The sequence below is a fragment of the Nerophis lumbriciformis genome, linkage group LG04, assembly GCF_033978685.3.
Source record: "Nerophis lumbriciformis linkage group LG04, RoL_Nlum_v2.1, whole genome shotgun sequence".
Taxonomy (NCBI): domain Eukaryota; kingdom Metazoa; phylum Chordata; class Actinopteri; order Syngnathiformes; family Syngnathidae; genus Nerophis; species Nerophis lumbriciformis.
Window position 1 is genome coordinate 13,517,501 of NC_084551.2, and position 24,417 is coordinate 13,541,917.

The window sequence follows — 24,417 nt, forward strand, 5'->3', positions numbered from 1 at the left end:
AACGGACTGTCTTATTGTGGCAGTTCGCTCCCTGTATAATCAGTGTCAGAGCATGGTCCGCATTGCCGGCAGTAAGTCGGACACGTTTCCAGTGAGGGTTGGACTCCGCCAAGGCTGCCCTTTGTCACCGATTCTGTTCATAACCTTTATGGACAGAATTTCTAGGCGCAGTCAGGGCGTTGAGGGGATCTGGTTTGGTGGCTGCAGGATTAGGTCACTGCTATTTGCAGATGATGTGGTCCTGATGGCTTCCTCCGGCCAAGATCTTCAGCTCTCACTGGATCGGTTCGCAGCCGAGTGTGAAGCGACTGGGATGGGAATCAGCACCTCCAAGTCCATGGTTCTCTCCCGGAAAAGGGTGGAGTGCCATCTCCGGGTTGGGGAGGAGATCTTGCCCCAAGTGGAGGAGTTCAAGTACCTCGGAGTCTTGTTCACGAGTGGGGGAAGAGTGGATCGTGAGATCGACAGGCGGATCGGTGCGGCGTCTTCAGTAATGCGGACGCTGTATCGATCCGTTGTGGTGAAGAAGGAGCTGAGCCGGAAGGCAAAGCTCTCGATTTACCGGTCGATCTACGTTCCCATCCTCACCTATGGTCATGAGCTTTGGGTCATGACCGAAAGGACAAGATCACGGGTACAAGCGGCCGAAATGAGTTTCCTCCGCCGAGTGGCGGGGCTCTCCCTTAGAGATAGGGTGAGAAGCTCTGTCATTCGGGGGGAGCTCAAAGTAAAGCCGATGCTCCTCCACATCGAGAGGAGCCAGATGAGGTGGTTCGGGCATCTGGTCAGGATGCCACCCGAACGCCTCCCTAGGAAGGTGTTTCGGGCACGTCCGACCGGTGGGAGGCCACGGGGAAGACCCAGGACACGCTGGGAAGACTATCTCTCCCGGCTGGCCTGGGAACGCCTCGGGATCCCCCAGGAGGAGCTGGACGAAGTGGCTGGGGAGAGGGAAGTCTGGGCTTCCCTGCTTAAGCTGCTGCCCCCGCGACCCGACCTCGGATAAGCGGAAGAAGATGGATGGAATAAAGCAAAAATATTACTCCCCATTACTTACCATATCTTAGTTATTGTGTAGAAATATGGGAAAATAACTACATAAGTACCCTTATTCACTTACCATGTTACAAAAAAATCAGTCAGAGTAATATATGATGAGTGACAGTGATTACAAATACATTGGAGGCAGCCACCACAGTTAACATACTTCACACAAAAGTCACAATTTCTCCGGGATTGTTGGTCCAAAACTGATGAAGATTTAGCAAAATGGGGGTAATAACTTTTTTTGGGCCTTCTGTGTATTTTGTTACGTTTATTGCTCCGTTGGGTGCGTGTTAGAGAACCTGCTGGTCATGAAACACTGCAGGAATGTAGGAGCAGAATATGTCATATATACGGCCGCGGAATTATACTTTGACAAAATAGAAGCCTGTTTTATTGTAAGTTAATGAGCTGGCGCATGTTTTGAACAAAATAGACATATTTTGGTTTATTTTGTTAGGAAAACAAACGTCAGAACAGCCACAATGCATGCTTATACACTATGTACACGTCCTTGGTAGCAGTCATGGTGTCTGTTTAGTTGGCCAGACTGTGCTCTGGATTAAAGTATGATCAATGTGAATGTTACCACGCTAAAGAGGCTGAGCGATTGTGAAAAACCCTCACTCACAATGCCTAAAGAGCTGTGCTGGTCAATGAGCTCGCATTAAGGAAAGTAGCTATTGGCTGTCTCGACGTTGCTACGTGATTGCTTCATTTGCATAATTGATTGCATTGCAAGCTGTGGAAGAGAGGAATAATGTTGTCGGAGGGATACAAATAGTGAGTTAAAAAAAGGCTCAAATACAGTGGTACCTCAACATAAGAGTGTTTTGAGATAATTGTTATGCTTTAAGTTACAATCAAAAATTTGAGTTGTGTCACAGTGAACCCCTTAACATCCAGCCAAAACATCTGGTCTTACTCGCTAGTATTAGCTCATAGCAAGAGATGGACATAACTTTACCAACCACGGAAGGAAGAAAGTGAGTGTGAAGGACAGTGCTGAGAAGAAGTGGATGATATTTATTGAGAAAGGAATTGTCAAAAACATGACAGAGTGTCGGCAACTTGATGAAGCAATTCGAGCGCAGCACTTTTATATCTAAATGGCAGACAATTTTCAGTGAACATTTCGAAGAGCTCCTGATGTTTGATGGACAGGCGAGTGGAGGAGATATCGTAGAAGTCCACTCTCCAAGGTGAATGTTGTACATTATTATTACATTACCATACTTGATACTGTAGTTGTTTGTAGTATATTATATTGTATTGTTTTTTTATCTACAATTTAATTTTTCTTTTTAAAAGGCATGCTACATGTTAAAATTGTGCTGTTTCTGATTTAAATTCAAATGGGAGACGATTTGAGATACGAGTGTTTTGAGTTAAGAGCTGCGTCAAAGAGCCAATTAAGCCCGTAAATTGAAATACTACTGTATGAGTAGAATTGAAAATTTACTTTTTTCTGTGGATTCTTAGTTTTTTTTTTTCTTTAAATTTAAAATCTATTTGACATAACACTGTTACACTTGAAGCTCACTGGCCACTTGCCACAGAGCATTCTGTTAGAAGCCTTGCTATGGTGAGGTACTGTTGATCAGGTGTTAGGTGTCGTCTTTAAGAGTCAATAAGTCAGAATATTAACAGCATGATTTTTGAATTACCGAATTTAGTTCAACTCGGAAATGTATTGATCAATTCATGGCTCACACAACCTTATGTATCTTGCCTTTCAGCTCCTTGTTAGAGAACAAGTCAGTTAGACATGTGCGTTCAAATGTTATATCAAATTCACCTGTAGGTTATCATGTATTCAATATCCCGAAATTTCACCCAAAAATCAACCTTTTTGTGACTAGTGTCATTTTAACATTTGCTTCCAAAATATGGTTACAGGTAATCAAATCATATTCAATTGATGCTGTATTTAAAATGACATTGATACATTGACTAAACAAGAACCATGATACCTGTACGTTGGCCTTAAGCTGGCTGAGGTACCGGTAAGTGTTGAGAGGATTTAAAGGACTACATTAAGAAGATAGAGGATATAGCTCATAAAGACTCATAAGTAAATTAGTACCATGTCCAACAACACGCAGCTGAAGGGCTTAAGTCAAACACAGCTAAATTACAGATGGGGCCAATCACAAATCATCTTATTCAATCAAAGACTTATTCACTGAGATCTTAACAGCAGTAGACAGTTAAACATTTATGAAACTATGTGGAATTTGGCATTTTCTTTATTTTTGCTAGGAGGTCTCTATCATACATATTCATCTTTGTAGGTTTAAAATAGCATCCATTTCTTGAAGTCATATTTCAACAGTACCCTGATAGGGAAGATGTTCACTTTAAAAGGAACAGTTTGTAAAATGACTTTTTTACAGCAGCATATGAAAGTTTGACTTGTTCAACAACAAAAAAGTGTCCATTAGAGTGAATTGATAGTTGTCTGACCACACATTGTGTACGTGTGATGCACCTACACAGTTTGCATATTTTGTTTCACTGGACCACAGCCACAACATGTTTCTCCTTCTCAGACAGCACAGGTACACTTCCTGGTTTGCTGTGCATCCGGACATTCCGCTCCCTAAAAGACAACAAAGAAAAAGGAATGAGTAAAAAAACAAACAAAAAGAACAAGCTGCTTGGGACCATTTTATGGATGAGTGATTGGTGATGGGAGTGAGCAAACAGGAAGGAGACTGATTGATCAAACACCTAACTCACCAGCGACACTAATGTGCCCTGATAATAACACATAAAACATACAAAGTAAATCATTCACAGTCAACATGCAGGTCTGACGTGTGATGATAGTGCTGGTTAAAAAAAGGGGGGGTGGGTGTTGGGGCAAGTACACAGTGCTATGACTCAGTGGCAGCAGGTTGAAGTGGGACAATCAATCCAGCATCCAACAGTGAATGAGTATGTACTGCTTATTGAGAACATGTCATGGAAGGGGAGCACCATCAGGGTGATTTTCCATGAGGCGAGTGGGACAACTAAAGGTCAGACGTAACCTGGCAGCAGCCCCAGGTCACAATCTGCACGTGGACATGTGTCATTGTCGCAAATTATTACTATGAAACAGGACAGACGATGAAAACATACTTTTTGCGGCGAGCCTCCTTCATTATCCTCAGCTCCTTAGACTCGTGGAAGAGGGGCTTGGGGAGATGTCGGTGACGAGCGATACGTCTGATCTGCGGGAACTCCTTGTACTTCTCTGTCAGCTTTTGCCGGTAGTTGGTGGCCGCCTCCTCCCGGGGGGGCAGCTACAAGTCATTGGGGGGGAGACTGGTGAGTTGGATTTGAGTACACAGTACAGCACAAAAACACCGACAAACAAAAAATGTACTAAAGTACCAGTAAACAAAACACTTTTTTAAAATAAAGCTTTAAGCTAATCCTATTAAATTCAGAACTTGTTAGTATTGTTGTAAATCAGATGATGCATTAAATTTTTGGTATTAAATGCTTCAAACTATTTTTTTCCAATAAACTTTGTACAATAAAAGCAAAAACTATTAAGAGCTTCTTTTTACTGCATTTTCCGGACTATAAGGCGCACTTAAAATCCTTTAATTTTCTCAAAAATGGACAGTGCACCTTATAACCCGGTGCGCCTAATGTACGGCATAATTCTGGTTGTGCTTACCCAGCTTGAAGCTATTATATTTGGTACATGGTGTAATGATAAGAGTGACCAATAGATGCCAGTCACACATAAGAGATACGCCAGTAAACGACACCAAAACTTTAAATGTTCCATTGAGAATATAGAACATTACACACGGCTGTATGAAAAAAGACCTGAATAGACCCACTCGTCGGCAGTGCCCTTTTTGATCTGGTGCGCTCTTTGGTCAGAAAAATACAGCAAATAATTGGGTTTTGCCCTCAAAGCCTTCCTGTATCCAGAGACTGACTGTAAACCATAACAAAAACGAACCAAAAATTATTTTGTAATAATAAGAACAAGAAAAAAATTGGATCTAATCATTTTTGTATCGTTTTATACTAGTACTACTCTAAGTATCGATGGTATCGGCATTTGGATTGATCACTTTTCCTTTACATTGACTCTTTAGCGGTTAGCTTCTTGTGTCGTGCTGCTCTGTTTGTATGTGTATGGCATGCTTAGCCATTCCTTTTTCTCCTGTGATAATGGCACTTGAAAGAAACCTAGTTTATTTCCCACCACAGTTGTATTAGTATTTTAGGAGCGGCTTTGCATGTTGGATTGACAATGCTCTTATGGCAGCTTGTTCTCAAATTCAAACCGGTGTTCTAGCAAGACAAGCACTCGCTTAGAATTCATGCAACTCTTGCATGTGTAATCCGGAAATGTAATTGGGTCTCCCTGATTGTCCATCCCTTTAAAAAAAATATTTTTAGTGAGTACAATCTTTAGTCATGTAAACACTGGGACACAGAAGTAGGAAAAATCATCTGGGCTTGGCAGCTTATCAGCCGATCAGTTGTACAAGGCTAATATCGGCCCTGATCCAATACCATGATTTGGACATGTCTACAATAAACATATTATTACAGCTCAGCAATATTATCCTTGTTTAGGCAAAAATGTGGACACAGTTTGTATATTGTGTATATTATCATAATGTTGTGGCAAGTAAGTCAGTTTATCTAGGTCTTTGACTGCTTATTAAACTTGTGCCCTTTCAAACCAGGTTCTGCAACAGGTCCTAAAATGGTTAACATAAGTCATTATAAAAATATGTATCCGACCAAATCATGTACCGTAATCTTCAGACTTCTGACAGAAAGCATCACAACCGCAAGAGTTGATAAACAGGCGTAGTCTTGCCAAGTGCACACTATTACTGATGAGGATGAGATGAGTCAGTCACCATGAGGTCGGCAACTTGTAAAATTAGCACCGCTCTGAGTGATGTCATGGACTGAGTCGGTTCCTATAATGCGATATGTTTTCCAGTAAATTATTTTGTATTGTTTGCCGAAAGTAAACATGTTATGGCATGTAACTACTATAGGACAGTGTTGCCCAACCTTTATTGGGCCAAGTGACATATTTTACATTACCGGTACATAAATTCCACAAAGTATATACACAGTTATTGTACCTCTGCCATCTAGTGGAAAAGCATATGTGCTGCCTGACACTATACATCATAGATAGACAAAGATGCAATATTTGTTGGAAATTAATAATTTTCAATGCAATTAAGTGAAATTGGATAATTTCTCGCGGCACACCTGATCTCTCACAGTGGTTGTGAATTGCTGCTATGGGGGGCAGCAAAGCATGTTCTATTACCAGTAATCTGTACTTGTCTGGAGTGGTATTAGTGTTAGTGGTATTAGCAACAGTTGTTTCTTAAGATGCTGAGGTACTGACCCTGCGCAGTAAGTAGTGATTTCATCCCGGCAACATGGTCATTCAAAAGTCAACCAATGTCTAGTAAAAACTGACAAGAGCAGCTTAACAACGTTCATGCCTCTCATAAAAACCAAAAGCTTCCTGAACTTGTGTTGACTGAGGCCACCATCCTCAAAGGCTTTTATTCTAATTAAAAGCAACGATTTGTCTGGATTTAGTTTGTAGGAGCTGTGAGATGCTGATCCTGTTGGATTACTGTGATTCTTCAGGTAGCCAGTTAGAATCAGAATCAGAATCGCAACAAAACAAAGCAAAAAACCATTTGGAGGCAACAATCCTCCTTTTTGTCATAGGACCAAGTTACTTTAGCGGTGTGATAAATTTAGCCATTAATCAGAATCCAATAGGCAAATATACCGGTATATACATATACACACACACACACACATATATATACATATACACACACATATATATATATATATATATATATATATATATATATATATATATATATATATATATATATATATATATATATATATATACATACATACATATATAAATATATATATACCATGTATATATATATATAAGTGTTTCCCACACATTCATTTATTTGTGGCGGCCCGCCACGAAAGAATTACGTCCGCCAAAAATGGATTTTTCGGCTTTTGACTCGCTCGACCGCTCATAAAAGCAATGGGACTGTCTGTGAATGTACCTTGTAGTTACAACTCCGGTGCAGTAGGTGGCGGTAGCCTACTATGCATTGCAACTCCGCCAATAGCACTTAATTCACCTGGTGGGCCAGAAGAAGAAGAAGAAGAAGAAGACGAAGAAGAAGACGAAGACGGGATAAAAATACGAGGGTAATATAGCTTATAGGTAGATAGGTTATAGCTGCATCGCTCACGGCTCGTCATATATTTAACGTTAATCCGCGATTTCACCGAGCGTTTCACTGACGGTGAGCAGCCTGACGCTGCTTCATTAACACCGCCGCTGTTTGACTCGGGTTCTGGGGCACGTAATAACAATCACCTGTTTTCATACCGACGAGCTAACGTGTCCAGGTTATAACCCTGTTGTCAATAAACACACGTGGAGACGGTGCTTCAGATACTACATTAATACTCAAGCTAAATTGTCCACTGTCCACTGCAGCATGTGAATGCAATGAAAAGAATGAAATCTGAGCCAACCAGCTGTTAAAATGTTGTCCAGGTTAATGTTTTGGCCATTAAAGGCCCTTCATTTCAAGATTTCAACTGTGATCGGGCTTTAAACATGTGGCTGACCTGTTCAGATGGGTGTAACTGCTACTGGTCAAATAATGTGAAATAGCATTTAATTTTGCATGTATGCAATGCCATTTACATGTAATTATAGATAATAATAATAATAAATACTGTGTAGTGTTGTAAATAGTCAACGGGAAGAATTTTAGTAAGATATAAGCCATGAGCACTACACAGCCAGAAAAAAACCTAGGCAGGACAAGTAAAAATATTGGGGCAAGTAGATTTGAGAAGTCGGGCAAGTAGAAAAATTAGGGCGGAGGGAACAGGTGAGACTCAGCAAACACTGACAAATAAAGCAGGGTCAGATCAGAAATGCACTTTTCTCATGAAAAGGGTCCTAATTTATATTCCACACCACGACAAAACATACACCTCTGCCTCTGTTTCACTTTATGTTGCTGGTAAATAATATGGTTGTAGTAGTAGGCTAAAGTTAAATTATTTAGTATGCACTAATTAAAGGGGCAGAGCTTTAAGAGACATTTTAGCTTTTATATTTTATAAGATATATTTTTTGTAAGAACCACAATTAATAAATATATTTCAGTGAATAACTAATTGTTCAAATCTGTATATAAATATGTACATAAAGTGTTGTAATTATATTCCAACTCCGCGTTCTTCTTGGTCATCGCCGCCGCTAAGTGAAAAAGATGAGGCCCTTAATCCCAGGAACACCATTCCTACCGTCAAGCATGATGGTGGTAGTATTATACTCTGGGCTTGTTTTGTTGCCAATGGAACTGATGCTTTACAGAGAGTAAAAATGGGACGATGAAAAAGGAGGATTACCTCCAAATTCTTCAGGACAACCTAAAATCATCAGCCAGGAGGTTGGGTCTTGGGCGCAGTTGGGTGTTCCAACAGGACAATGACCCCAAACACACGTCAAAAGTGGTAAAGGAATGGTGGCTAAATCATCAATGCTGAAGAAACAAGTCCATGTCAGAAAATCAACACATTTAACTGAACTGCACCAATTTTGTCAAGAGGAGTGGAGTAAAATTCAACCAGAAGCTTGCCAGAATCTTGTGGATGGCTACCAAAAGTGCCTTATTGCAGTGAAACTTGCAAAGGGACATGTAACCAAATATTAACATTGCTGTATGTATACTTTGACCCAGCAGATTTGGTCACATTTTCAGTAGACCCATAATAAATTCAAAAAAGAACCAAACATGTTTTTTGTGACAAACAAGTATGTGCTCCAAATACTCTGTCACAAATAAATAAGAGTTGCAGAAATTATTGGAAACTCAAGACAGCCATGACATTATGTTCTTTACAAGTGTATGTAAACTTTTGACAACGACTGTATATATTTATTCCAATGACGTGTGACTATGTACATGGAACACAGTCAGTAGTATGGACAGAGGATCGATATTTGGCTATGGTGCTTTTTACAGCTTCTACGCAAGTCATCAAAAGACACTGATCTAGACTTGAACAGTCTATTTGGAATCTGTGGCTGTGACAGTATAAAGAAAACATAGAACTTGGAGAAAATGACTCATATTACATTTGAGGAAAGAAATATAAAAGAAAATATGGCTGATGTGGACAATTTATCTAGGAAAAAATAAGTATGGTACTTTGGTAAAGAAGCACCTTCATCAGAAGTAGCATACTAAAAGGGAGGGAGAAAAAATGTATGTTCCCACGAGCACGCTTTAAAAAAATGTGTTTTAACAAAATACAATTTTATTTCTTTCTCTTAAGTTTTTCACTCTTTCAACTAAGATACCTTTACATTTTTATAAAATGTTTGCACACGTGTTTACTCTAAAATTAAGAGAAACAAAAAAAGGAGTATGTTTGTCTTTGAATCAGTAGCGCTATGACAGACCAGGGAAGCTGTTCTTGAGCAGCATTTCTCAAAATATCAAAAGGTCACACACCCTGAAGGATATACAACTTTGAATTCAACCATAACTACAGTATGTCTCTACAATTGCACAAATCTATAATGTTCAAATCAGAAAATCTAACAAGATATTCAGCAAAAGGATGAACCCCCGCATGTGTTTTTCTTTTTTCTTTGGCTTTTTGGAAATTTTCATTCCCAAAGAAAGACGGGCCTCAACCTGGGGTATTGCGAGAAGAATGTGAGATCATGATATCATTGTAACTGAGTCTAAGTCTAAGATGATAAAGATGATAAATACACATGAGAGGTTACGGGAAGATGAATGTTGTGACATGTGTCATGGTGAACACGTGTCTTTTCCTTTGCCTGGAAGTCAGGAACATTACCGTACTTAAAATATTGCAATGTTTTTGTCTATGTCTGTTCACGGTAAACAGTGACAAATACCAAGGCTGCCCTTTGTCACCAGTTATATTCACCATTTTTATGGGCAGGATTTTGAGGGGCAGCCAAGGCATTAAAGGTGTCTAGATTGGAGGGCCTTAGGATCTCAACTCTGCTATTTAGCAGATGATGCGGTCCAGAGTGTCCTGTTTCTGGAATGAGAATTAGCAACTACAAATCTGAGATCATGGTTCTCAGGAGGTTAAGAGTGGCTGGAGTGTAAAATCCACAAGCCTCTGTCGTAATGCCATCCCTGTACCGGCTAGTTCTGGTAAAAAGAGAGCTGAGTCACAAGCCCTCCATGGTGAGGCTTTCCAAGAAGACCCAAATGCATGCTGGGAGGACTATGTCTTACAATTTTTGTTAAAATGCTTGTGTCATTAACGGTTTAAGGATATTGACAGTTTCACCCCAGAACAGATTATTTAGATTTCCTCTGGACAAAATTGCTCTGAATTACAAATAGATGTGCAACAGTTTCTTGTCACCGAATTCAACTATTTTCAACTATTTAGTGGCTTTATCTTCTTCATTGCGGCGTACAAATTCACAAGTTTTTCCAAAGAGAAGCTAAGACAGGGGTGACAAAGGGGTGGATGACATTGATTACTCATCAGACTGATTGTATATGTACATGTGGGGTGTTTATTGCTCCGTTTGAAATGAAATAGAAACAAGCACTTACTGATAAATTGATAAATGATGAAGATGACCAATTATCCCAATATGCCAAAATTATGGAAAAGACTAACGATGTAGAAGACGGTATAGGAGTAAAAGACGATCAACAAAAAGTTTCTCTCCCAAGCTCACCCCTCATTATCCACGCCCCCGCACCGCAGGTGTATGTATGCGCTTACTATAATGAAAACATGCCCACAGTGCAGTGCTCAGGGTCACTCACATACATGTACAACTTAGCACATGTGGCTCCTACATTCTTCAATAGATTGTTGAAAGGAATTCTTAAAATGTATTAGTTTAAGAGCAAACTTGCATCGCATAGAATATTGAATGTTAAATGAAAAGTTTCCAAAGAAAAAAAGTGAAATGCTGCAACTATAAGACAAGTACGTGATGCTTTGATTCAGCATTTCACTATTTCTTGATAATGAAAGATACTTTCAGTCCAACTTGATTGTTAATGTTTCATTATGTAGCAAGCGGCCGTTTTAAGTGATTGGTCAATTTAAACTGCTGATAGGAGCAGGCCCCGTCTGATCTCTTTAAGTGCAACGCTTGCAAATAAATCTTTTCTTCCACAGCGACAGTAAAACAAGTGCCAAGTGAGCCCATTTTGCAATCGGAAGCAGCATTAGGAGAATAAGCAGAACTGACTCTGATTCGGAATGAAAGATGGCTGTTTGAAATGAGGGCAGCACACCATTGATCTTTATTATTTAGCCATAACTGATATTTGGAGCACTCAAACATATCTCAGCTTCTTGAAGGGGTTTAATTTAATAGTTGAGCACAGAATTAAACTCAGGGTCCTACTTTCTTTCTGCCTGTGTAAAAGTGTTACAAAAAATATGAGGTCTTGGAAGAGTTCCTACTACTCCAGCTGGTACATATTACTTAAGTGAGGGATCCTGCTCTAAATCAGGATATTTGGCAAATCCTAACACTGTCACCCACTGCCAAGGTGGGTGTTCTGGCAAAAGCAACAATCTGATGAGTCAGGTAATAAATTTGAGGAGGATGACATATGTCTGACATTTGACAAAGATTAAGCTGTTGACTATTTAGTGTAAAAGTGTTTAGTGTACTTTCTTAGGCAGATGTCCCAACCTTCACCTGAAGTAAAAGGTTATGATTTTTTTCTATATATAAACACTTCGTTCCTACATAACATGTAATGGTGGTTCTTTGGTCAAAATTTTGCAAAGATTTTATTTTACAGACTATCTTCATACCGCTTTCTGACAATCTCTTCAGGATGCGCCGTTTTGTGGGTGATTTTACTTACGTGCCTTCACCTCGACTCTGTCTCCACTCCATCAGCCATGTTGTAGTTCTTAGAGCTTCCCTATCGAGTCTACTTACAGATATAAGTTTGAACTATACGCTACTTTGTATTAGAAATGGCAGCAGTGGAGGATGCATGTGCATGTATGAGACAGTCTCTCCCACAACGAGAGGATAGTGAAAAAGAAGGAACTTATTGACTACATCAACAGACTCGCGCAAATCTCTTTGGGTAAAACTTGACCATATACCTGTATAGCGATATCCGCTGACATAACTAGCGACAACAGTACATCACTAGCTACTCAAATTCCAAATTGCTCATGTTAAGAAAGTATGAAAGACAGCAAGATAAGTTTACAAATATCTTCGCCATGCCTGTTTTGATTGAACATTTTTGGGACACAAAAACAGGTGCCAACAGGTAAGACAAAGTTGGTTTTGCATAACAGGACCCCTCTAAGTAAAAACGTTGTATCGGTGGTGTTGTCGTTGTCAAAGTGGAAAAGATTAATTTAAAGTTGTACTTACCACTCCTAATTTCTCAGATGCATTTGCTTTCCACAGTCGGATATTCATTTCATCCGACCCGCTCAAAATGTAGCGGTTATCTGCTGACCACTTTATGCAGATGACGTGCTGCATACGTTTGGTGTGGTACACCTCCCTGATTGCAAAAGGAAAGTTACAAGTGCCTTTAGTAGATGTTAAAAAGAGGGATACAGCAATGTTTAAACGCAATCCAAATAACTACTACGGTAGGCAGAATTTTTTCCCCCATCAATTAATTTCCATGGTTTATGTATCTGCCCTGTCATAGTGTTGGTGAAAGGCAAAACAAAACTGTACACATTGACTTGGCCCTGGTTGTACTTGCTTTTTTAGGGCTTTCCTTGTATTTTGTATTTTATTTCACTGCGTGATATTTTAGTATATTGCTTGTTTGTATGGTGGATTATGAATATTTTTGTTTTTTCAAAAGCCCGGCTAGGGACAAGGGTTGGAAATTGGTATTCGCTATCAACTCTCAGTACAGAACGACAGCATTCATTATTTTGGAACTATGTTGAACTGTATCGTACATATTCAAATACAATTCTAATGTGCTTGTTCATAATGTGTCTCTAGATGACTATGGAAAAAACAAACATTTAAATGATGGCTCTTCAATGATCAATTACTATCTATGAATGTTCCATACCTCATCATGTTTTACAGTGTTCCCTTCATGCTCGCGGGGGTCACGTTCCTTACCCCCAGCATTGTAGATACATTTTCCCAAAGTAGAGACGCTATTTATTTTATGATTTATTAATATTACATGCATTTAAAGCCCTCCACATTCCACAGTCTTACAATAACTTCCTAAGCTAATAAAACACTTTAAAATCTGCGACGCAAAGAGATCGCAGTAAGTGAACCGCTAAGTGGCGACAGAACGCTGTACCTTTAAATGCCATTTCTGACATGTTCATGCAGGATGGTACTGACCTACTATGTCCTCTGTCCTTGGGGAAGATGCGGATGCTCTTGTCAAAACTGGCAGACACAAACTCTCTGCCAGTGGGGGAATAGTCGACATCTAGCACTGCAGACACGTGGTCCAAGTGCACTGTGGTCGGCTGGTGTAAGAATCTCATGTCATATGTATAAAGACTGGGGAGACAGACACAACAGGGCTGAGTCACTGACATTCGTTTTAACCAATCTAAAATGTAAAAATGTTTTCATTCCAATAAAAAGGGTTTATCAATGTACAGTTCAGAATTTTGCATACACTTATCGTACATCATCTTCTCTCCAGTTATGCAAAAACTATAGCTAATTCTAAATTTAAAATAGACAAACTCGGTGTCTGTCTTGGGAAGCATGAAGTTATCTTGCATCCCATGTTCATGAGAAACACAAAAATTCTCACTTATACTGCAATAACCTAACCGCAAGAGGCGGTTAGGATACTCTTCTCTGTTTTCGAATCAGAATTGTAGAGCTTCACACCTTTGGCCTGCTGGCCGATCAAAAATTGTTACAAGAAACAGCAAGTTTGTGTGCGCTGCAGGAGATGCAGTCAGTGCGCTACTAACAGACACCTCTTGTGTTGTATTACCGTAGAGGTAGGGATGTAACGCTAAACGGTTATAATGATAACCGTGGTAAAACTCCAGACGGTTAGTATTACAGACTGACTGGCACCAGCTCGCTGCTTTAAATGTTAACATGAAAACAAGAGAAATTAACGTGTTTCCCCATGAACAAACGACATACCCCAAACTAAACCTATACGAACACATCAAAGTTTGAGCAACTAATGTACTCAATTGTATACATTGAACCGACAAGCTGTATGTGACTCTGAACACAGTAGAACGACACAACGGCCACCCAAAATAATAAATAATAATTGCATGCTTTTATTTGTTACACACTTTTAATTTAAATAAATCTTAAAAAGCTACAGTACAACCCAATATTTAAAACAAAAAAGGTTAACAATTGAAACATAAAATTAGAAACACAAACATATTTATTTTAGGTATAAAAAAATAACTTGGTCAAAGAATTTCAGTGTGTGTAAGTACTTTTTGAGTACATTCAACAATACCGCAATAATAATAATAACCATGATATGAAACGTTCATATTGTTACATTTCTATGTACAGTATTACTGTACAGTATCTGCAAAAAGTTTTGATGGTGACAGTGTAAAATGGCTGAAAGTGACACAGATGAGGCCAGTCAACTTAGTTCAAAACGGGTAGCCTTATGACCATGAGGCTATGACACACAGCCAAAAACAATGTAAGCAAATATGAATGTTGCACACAAACTAAAAATATTTTTAAAAGCAGATTATTGTATATTGTTATATGTGGCACCTTGAGAAAATAATATATTGATTGACAAGTCTAAAAATAACATGACTTTCTTTACTCATTATTTTAGCAGTTTTAAACATGTAAATAAATCAAATCTAAAAATTGCAATAAGAATCGCTATCATAATTTCTGGCAGAAAAATCGGAAGTTTTTTCTCATAATCGTGCAGCCCTTTCATAGTATTTAAAATTATTTTCCATGAAAGAAATACAAGTTTTTTCATTTTCTTATTTTGAAGGAATATTTATTTTTTCCCCCAAAAACATTTTCATTCTAGCTGAATCACATTGTTTCAATAAATAGCCCTTAATTGTTCATTTTGTGCATGTTCTTTTTTAGTTATTTGCTTCAAAACTATACAAATATTTAGAAAATAAACTGAGATGAACTTGAGAGTGGAATAATATTGCATGAACTTTAATCAAAGTAGAAAGTTCAATTATAGGGGCTGTTTGCAACATTTACACAGATGCCTAGAGAGTGCCAACTTCCCAATGTATTTTACACATTATCCCGCTCTCTCACGGCTTCTCGTACGTAATGACGCAATATGGATAGCTAGTGTTAGCTGTCCATCCATCTATCCATTTTTTACCGCTTGTCCCCTTTCGAGATTGCAGGGGGGCTGAAGCCTATCCCAGCTGCACTCGGGTATATTCTATCATAACAAAAACGTGACTACAAATTGTTTGTTGCGTCTCTTGGACTGCTTTTGTATTTGTACACACGCTCCCTGCGCGTACATGTTGACGAGACAGAGTGAGTGACAGCTGTAAACACCAATCATTTTAGGCTGGTAACCTTTTTTGATTACATAAACATTTGAATTATTAAAAATATATACAATTGTCAAACAAATGTGTTCCATTAAACCACTAATGGTAACATAAGCCAGCTGGTGGTGTTCTTGTTATATTTTTTGCTTTGAAAAATGTTGCTGTGAGGATGTTCCAAACAGCACCTTTATTCGTGGTTTTGATGTTTACCAAAATTGCCCAGCCCTACACCTGACACACATCATAACTGTAAAGAAAGTTAAAATGAAGTTTCTGGTATGGTTTTTCAAAAACCCAACCTCATGTATAATTTTGGCCCTATGTAAATTAGAGAAAATTCCTAAATAAATTGGAACTTGTACACTAAATTCTTCTTTAAAACAAACTATCAATTGAAGATGAATATTGGACTTTAAATATATCATCCATTCCAAGGATAAATGAAATCACTAAGTGCCCAAAATTGATATGACAATTATTTGCATGAGTGTAAACTTCTGATTAGAATAGAACTGACATTTTTTTTCTACACGGACATGGGAGGCATTAGTAAACATTTCACTCACTTATAGTCTTCATTACAACAAGTGAAGTTATATGCCTCCATTGGGTTCCAGCATAATGTGTTGCTCCTCATTGTCATGATGACCTAGAGATGATAAACATGTATAAATATCCTAATATAGGACAACAAAGATCAAAAACTTCAGAAATAAAATGATGTACGTACCTTTTTAAGGGGTGCTGCTTCTCTCATGTCATAGAGCACAATGCTTCTGTCTGAAGAACAACTTGCAAGAAGATGAGTCTGAAAAAAAAAATCATGTCAAAGTCATTACAGTCATACAATTGTAACACTAACATAATTTTAAACGCTAAATTGTGGTTGTTCCGTAATATTCCCACCTGTGTACCAGTCAACCAAACCAACTTGGACAGTTGTGTCACTTGAACAATGCTAACCAAATAAAATCGTCCTTACCAAAAATGTAATTGTTCTTCAGTACGACCTGGCAATTGAAGTGAGGTCATACTTGATAACTTTGTAATGTATTTACATAACATTCACCCTAAAACACTTCAATATTTACAGTTTTTAAACATTTTAGAGAATTATGCTGAGCTTTATACAGTATGTTGTGTTATAGATACTGCGCTACACTGTTTCTACACATTGTCTATATGAAGAAGAGATTGTATTACAGTAAAATACCTGGTCTAACCAATCCGGTTTATGTACTTTTTTAATACGATTATGACTGGATGACACCATTGTGTGGGACTTCAGACTACATATTTATGCTGAGGTACTATTTTCGAGAACCCAGCTGTTTGCCAACTGAGTTAATACACATGATGTATGCCATACATAATTTATGTTTCTGCACAGGCTTTGGTTCGATGATAAAAAATACCTGTATGAACACTAAATTGTTTTTCTTTAACTTTTGGTCACGACCAGAGTACTGAACCAGAACCACATGTGTAAGCAAAGCCATAAAGATTGGGGAAGTTAGCAAACAGCAACGGACGTGATCAATAACGCATCAGTCTTAAAATAACTATCAAACAAATAAAACGTGCTTTTTTCCATTGTACAGTTGCTATTTCAAATATTTTTTCCCCAACAAAGAAGGGCCATGAAAATAGTATGTACCGGTATATGGGATCGTCTTATATTCCGATCAAAATGGTATTGTTAGATCACCAGGGACAGAATCCTAAATCCAATCTACACACATATTGTGTCAGAGACTCACCTCCACAGGGTTGAAACGGACAGCGCTGAAGCTGTCTACTCCCCAGGAGAAAGAACGGATGGGGCTGCTTCTTTGCTCATCCCAGATGTCCACCTGCTGGCCACAGGTTGCAAACACACCTTCCTCCCGGTGATGGTCAAGCCCAGTAAAGACTGTCTGTAATAGACAGGCACTTATTTTCACCATAGTGAGGACATAATTTTATTAACCTTACACTTAGTACCTGGTCTAGTACGATATAACAGGTTACTACTTAACATACCTTGCCCAATATTGTGTTAATAGGCTCCTCTGCTTCGCCATAACCCGGGGTGTCCATTTTCCATTGTTTGACTGTTTTGTCATCACCGACCTATTACAAAAACAATACACGTCAGCCCTGAAATCCACAAATCATAAAAACATGAAACATTCATCGTAAGTATGATGAAGGCACCAGTCACCGTGAAGAAGGAAGTCCCACAGAAGCGTACAACAATTCCCCGGACAAAACCTTCATGGGCTTGGAGTGTGCGTATGCATTCACGTTTGGCAAGGTTCCACACTTTAACCTGAGGACGACAAAATAACCCGTAAGCGTTTATTTGTCACATGTTTGAAGATTTACCACACAACAAACTGGATCATAGGCCTGGGCGATATATCGAGTTTGTACGATATATCAATATATTTTTAAACAAGATATGAATGAAGAAAATATCGTAATATCGATATAATTTGTTTCACATTAAAATGACCAAACGCCGCTTATTTGTTGTGTTCCTTGTTCTCCCCCGCTCTCCTCCACGGGCTACTAAACCCCTTCCCTTCCTCCTTCCAGGAGTGCTTGCAAGTATAAGAACATCCATGATAAGTTGGTTGTTTACCATGATGAGTCACGATTGGTTGAGATTAGGCCAATCAGAGACAACATATGACGGGTCATGGGACCAGGAAGGGAAATCACAACAGACATCGCAAATGACAACGAGAGAGTTGTAGAAGAGAAGAGGGAATCTTCAAGCGGGTGATTTAAATATTAAAAAAACTAGTGTAAGATGGCAGAGGGATTCTCTTCCTTAGATTTTTCTTTTAGCGATGTAGACGACGTCCAGGAAACCCACAATGCGTCTACTTGGCCACATTTGGACAAATGCATGCGTCTGGATAAAACAATGGCCAACATTTGAGTTGTTTACCATGTAAGCCCAAATCAAAACTGCTCTCGACACGGAAGACGTGGAATACACATTTAAGAACACACATGATTGTGGACATGTGATGACTTTTGCTACAGTATAGCCCAGGGGTAGGGAACCTATGGCTCCAGAGCCAGATGTGGCTCTTTTGATGACTGCATCTGGCTCTCAGATCAATCTTGGCTGAGATTGCTTAACACGATAAGTACCGGTAATGAATAATTCCGCTGGTAATCAGTGTTAAAAATAACGTTCAAAAATATAAAACATTCTCTTGCATTTTAATCCATCCATCTGTTTTCTACCGCACCTGTTCAAGAAGTCGCATTAATGGTAAGAAGTATTTTATTTATTATTGGTTAGCTTCTGAATAACAATGTTGTTCAAATGAATAAGAGACTTATTATACTCTAAAGATGTTGGTCTTACTTAAAAATGCACGCATTTAGTTGTATTCAGTGTTAAAAAATATTATATGGCTCTCACGGAAATACATTTTAAAATATTTGGCTTTCATGGCTCTCTCAGCCAAAAAGGTTCCCGATCCCTGGTATAGCCTATCCAAATGCTACATTTAATTTTCATTGGTGTTTTAAAACACGACAGCAGCTGACATTTTGTTCATTATTTCTACTCTTTATATTTTGACATTGAATAGTTGAATCATTTTGAAACAACAAGTTCATAGTCGCACAATTAAGTCAGGTCACTTACTTGGCGCTGACCAGACGTGTGGTCTAGTAGGACCACAGAACCGTACGTGTGTGACAGTCCATTACATCGTCGACTGGGAATTAAAAAGTGCCTGCCTGCAAATGTATTTTTGATCTGAGTTTGATACATTTTGTATTATTTGCACAGCTGTGTTATGTATTTTATGTAGAAAGAATATGTTTCTATTCTATTTATACATTCTTTGTTTTTCTATTTTATTTATGTTATGTAATTCTGTGCTACTGAAACAGTTTATTTTCTGTGCTGTTAATACCCATCTTGACTAACTGGGTTAATAAAAGTGCCCCTGACTGTTTACAGTACAGTTGTCATTCACTTCAAATTTAAAAATTAATATCTTTATATGTATATTTTCACCTGGAAAACATATCGAGATAAATATCGAATTTAAGTAAAAATATATCGAGATATACTTTTTTGTCCATATAGTCCAGCCCTACTGGATCATATTAAAAATATATATATATACATAGTAAGACGTTACCTCCCCATCGCACGAGCCAGACAGCAGCATGGAAAGGCTGCTGGTGTGCTTGGCCATGCAGTTCACCCCATCTCTGTGTCCATCCAATGATGCCAGAAAAGGTTTTGCAAACACCCTATCCAGCTTGGTGGCATTAAGGGCCCGGGTGTATTCTCTGCACACCTCAAATGGGTGAAGTGTAGGGTCATAGTTTCTGGGGACTACATACAAAATACATTGATCAAACATTTACAAATAGTATACTATCGCTAATTGCATGGACAATATTACATATATCTTAGCAAAAAACATCCATAAATAGAGATGTCCGATAATATCGGACTGCCGATATTATCGGCCGATAAATGCTTTAAAATGTAATATCGGAAATTATCGGTATTGGTTTAAAAAAGTAAAATTTATGACTTTTTAAAACGCCGCTCTACGGAGTGGTACACGGACGTAGGGAGAAGTACAGAGCAGTTGCGTCTCCCAGTCATACTTGCCAACCCTCCCGATTTTCCCGGTAGACTCCCGAATTTCAGTGCCCCTCCCGAAAATCTCCCGGGGCAACCATTCTCCCGAATTTCTCCCGATTTCCACCCACACAACAATATTGGGGGCGTACCTTAAAGGCGCTGCCTTTGCGTGCCGGCCCAATCACATAATATCTACGTCTTTTCACACACACAAGTGAACGCAATTCATACTTGGTCAACAGCCATACAGGTCACACTGAGGGTGGCCGTATAAACAACTTTAACACTGTTACAAATATGCGCCACACTGTGAACCCACACCAAACAAGAATGACAAACACATTTCGGGAGAACATCCGCAACCGTAACACAACATAAACACAACAGAACAAATACCCAGAACCCCTTGCAGCACTAACTCTTCCGGGACGCCACAATATACACCCCCCGCAACCCCACCTCCTCATGCTCTCTCAGTGAGAGCATGTCCCAAATTCCAAGCTGCTGTTTTGAGGCATGTTAAAAAAAACAATGCACTTTGTGACTTCAATAATAAATATGGCAGTGCCATGTTGGCATTTTTTTTCCATAACTTGAGTTGACTTATTTTGGAAAACCTTGCTACATTGTTTAATGCATCCAGCGGGACATCACAACAAAATTTGGCATAATAATGTGTTAATTCCACGACTGTATATATCGGTAACGGTTGATATCGGAATCGGTAATTAAGCGTTAGACAATATCGGCAAAAAAGCCATTATCGGACATCTCTAGTCATAAAGATTGTATTTCAGGTCTAACCATATACAAAACATGTTCTTTACATTGCATATCTGTTGACGCACATGCTTTTTTTAAAGTATTTTAAATCTACAATGCAAACAGTATGACTACATATGTGTGCTGCAACCTTTGGAACACGTTTACTCATCTGCAAAAAGCAACATGTAGTATAGTACTTGTATGGAAAGATGGTAGTCTTAGTTGTGAGGTTACACTTTTAGCATTCAAATATGTTCTTTGCAGCGTATGCGTTATGATAACTATATGTCTCTTGGCTATTCGGCCAACTTTTCAACTTTAACTCGCATTACTTTGGGTAAAGACATGAATATGGCACATGTGCTAATAAACTCAATGTTGTTAGCATAATTAACTAAACTGGCAAGGCTAGCCGAGCTAAACGATACTTACCACGCTGAATATCGAGTTTGGTTTCCCGGACGTAGTCGTCCGGATTCCTCGAGAGAACTTTTACTTTCATAATAAGTCGGATAACCTTCTAGTTCAAACTAAAACTTAGTTTAGTTTGAAAATGAAGATTGTAAACAGCCACTGGTCGGCAGCCCATGTGTGCTAACATCCGGGTAATGAAACCGCGGTGCACTGTGGGACATAAACTGTGTTGATTACGTCATACAGGGGGCGCGCCAATAAGTATACAGCTATACAGTACTGTACGTGTCAGTTAAATTAATACCATAGTTCTATTTTTTATTTGTAAAATAACATTTCTTCGTAGCCCATTTTCAAACGATCATTGCAGTGTTTTACGTGTTACATGTATCAATGAATATCCACAGCTAAGGAACTTTTATTTCAATACAAATAATAATAATATAATGATAAATATTCATAACTATAATGCACTAAAAAGCATAGAAATAACAATAGTAATAATACAAATAGAGATAGAAAGACATATATAGCTATTAAAGTAACTTTTTATTTTTATTTCATTTTATAAACCTTTATTTATAAATTGCAACATTTACAAACAATTGAGAAATAATAATAATCGAAATAAGTACAAAAACAGTACGCTATTAAAGTAATTCTAACTAATATTATTTACCATTTTACGTGGGCAAATGTTGCAAATTATCGGGCAGTTGGGGGAACAAGTATTCTTACTTAGTTCCTAGTAGGGTTGGGGGATAAATCGAGTATGTAAGATATAGCGATATATTTTTAAACAAGATGTGAATTAAGAAAATATCGTAATATCGATTTAATTTATTTCACGTTAAAATTAACAAACGCCGATTATTTGTTGTATTTCTTGTTCTCCCCCCGCTCCTCACTCCCTTTCATGGGCTACTAAACCCCTCCCTTTCCTCCTTCCAAAACGTGCGTGCACGTATAAGAACATCCATGATTGGTCGTTTTTTTACTAGTATGATGAGTCACAATTGGTTGAAATTAGGCCAATCAGAGGCAATATAGGGCGGGTCATCGAACCAGGAAGAGAAATCACCACAGACATCCCAAATGACTGCATTATAAATGTATGTTTGTTCAATAAAATAAAAAAAAGATGTCCCATTGATTTCAAAGGGAAATTCCCCAAAAATTGGGAATTTCGGGAAAAGTGGGAAGTTTTTTGAAAATGGTAGAAAAAAAATTGGTTGGTGTTGGATTTTTTTCAAATCGGTCGAGAAATGTTGAAGTGGTAACATTTTAAATTGAGAAATTGTATTAAGGAATTCCTGGAATTCCGGGAAAACCGGGAATTTTTCCAGTTTGAAAAACAACTTCGTTTTTTGTCCTGACTAAGAGGAATGTTTGGATGGTGGAACGGTTGAAGTGGGTTGAAAAATGTGGTAGTAGTCGCCAGAAAAAAGGATCACAAAAGGGTTTGAAAAAAAAGGGAATTCCGGGAATTCCTGGAATTTTTTTTAACTTGGAAAAATAATAGTTTAAATGTCCAGGATGGGTGGAATATGGTTATAATCGGTTCAAAATGTGTAAATGGTGGAAGTTTGAAAAATGGCCAATTCAATTTGAATGGGAAAAATGTCCAGGAAAACCTGGAATTATTGGAAATCTGGGGATTTTTGGAATTTGTCAAGGGAAAGCCCGCGATTCCCGAATGGGCTGAACAGTTTGAAGTTGGAACTGTTTGAATCGGGTGAAAAATGTGGAAGGTAGAGTGCGCCAAAATCTGGAGAAGAAGAAGAAGAAGTTTAATAAATAGATTAATTTTGGTGTAGAAATTTATATGTGTGAAAGCTTTGGAGCATTCACACAATCATAAAATGAAACTGAAGATAACAGTAATGCAACACAGATGGATGCCAGCTGCCGTAAAACTGAAGAAGAAGAAGAAGAAGAAGAAGAAGTATTTTGTCACTGGCGGCGTACCGTAATTACCTTTCCAACATGGGGACCAAAATACACATGCGCAGTATGAAATGCGTATATACGCTATAAAATGTCATACTTAAAATAGCATTTTTTTTTGTATAACACGTTTATATTTGAATGTAAAAAAACGAAAGTACTTTCATCTTTATTTCCAAATGCCTCACAATGCAAAGTCGACCGTAAAGCAAGAGAACGGGATCCCGTCTTCTCCCAACCAGTTGGTGGCGGTAGTAAACGTAAAGGCCATCTACACACAAAGAAGACGAAGAAGAAGCAAGGTTGACTTCCCTCACTGTTGACACCATAGACATCTTAAAAGTAGACGCAGCATCGAGCGCTACTGCCTACTGGCGCTGACGAGACGCGGGGCCGCCATCTTGGAGTGGTGATCTGCTCCACTCAGTGCAATTCATTGGGCAGGAGCAATGAACTGTCAGCGCATTTAATTCATTTTACCTCATAGAATACCACTGATTTTCATGCGATTTTTTGTCATACGTGTAGCTATGATAAAAGTCACATGTTTTGGCGTGTTTTATTATTCATAGTTTGCTTAACAGTAATAGAATATTCTTATATGCTATAAATCCGAGATCAAAACTGGGAATATAATCCCAGAGATGGGGGGAAAAAAACGGTCAGCTATTTTTAAATTCAAGAAACAATATGATTAGGTTATATATACATGCGTATATCCGACATAAACAATGTATGAATACATTAGATATCTATATATCTTAGGGACATATAGACTGTATCTCTGTTGCTGCAGCAGCAGAGAGTTTATTCTATCTTGACACTTTGTATTTATATTTTGTATTACATTCTTTCCTTTAATGATGATTAGGGATGTCCGATAATGGCTTTTTGCCGATATCCGATATTGTCCAACTCTTAATTACAGATACCGATATCAACCGATACCGATATATACAGTCGTGGAATTAACACATTATTGTGCCTAATTTGGACAACCAGGTATGGTAAAGATA

The 24,417-nt window shown here is 38.4% G+C and overlaps 1 protein-coding gene across 1 annotated transcript; it reads right to left on the reverse strand.

The window, feature by feature from the left end:
• Positions 1-2,515: 2,515 nt before the first annotated feature.
• dcaf13 (ddb1 and cul4 associated factor 13) lies at positions 2,516-21,670 on the reverse strand. The gene is made up of 11 exons (XM_061944723.2): positions 21,473-21,670; positions 19,818-20,017; positions 17,864-17,971; positions 17,683-17,772; positions 17,421-17,576; positions 16,391-16,468; positions 16,227-16,309; positions 13,499-13,663; positions 12,539-12,674; positions 4,171-4,334; positions 2,516-3,646 (listed from the first exon to the last, which is right to left on the reverse strand). The coding sequence occupies exons 1-11, from the start codon at positions 21,540-21,542 to the stop codon at positions 3,559-3,561; spliced, it is 1,338 nt and encodes a 445-aa protein (XP_061800707.1). The 5' UTR covers positions 21,543-21,670; the 3' UTR covers positions 2,516-3,558.
• Positions 21,671-24,417: the final 2,747 nt, after the last annotated feature.

What these genes read in the sequence shown, in the direction of transcription:
- dcaf13 (XM_061944723.2), bottom strand. Translation starts at nt 21,542, where the DNA reads ATGAAAGTAAAAGTTCTCTCGAGGAATCCGGACGACTACGTCCGGGAA. An exon ending in CAAACTCGATATTCAGCGTG is followed by an intron (nt 20,018 to 21,472) that starts GTAAGTATCGTT and finishes TTTTGTATGTAG; the next exon opens with TCCCCAGAAACTATGACCCT. An exon ending in CATCTGAGAAATTAGGAGTG is followed by an intron (nt 4,335 to 12,538) that starts GTAAGTACAACT and finishes AATGACTTGTAG; the next exon opens with CTGCCCCCCCGGGAGGAGGC.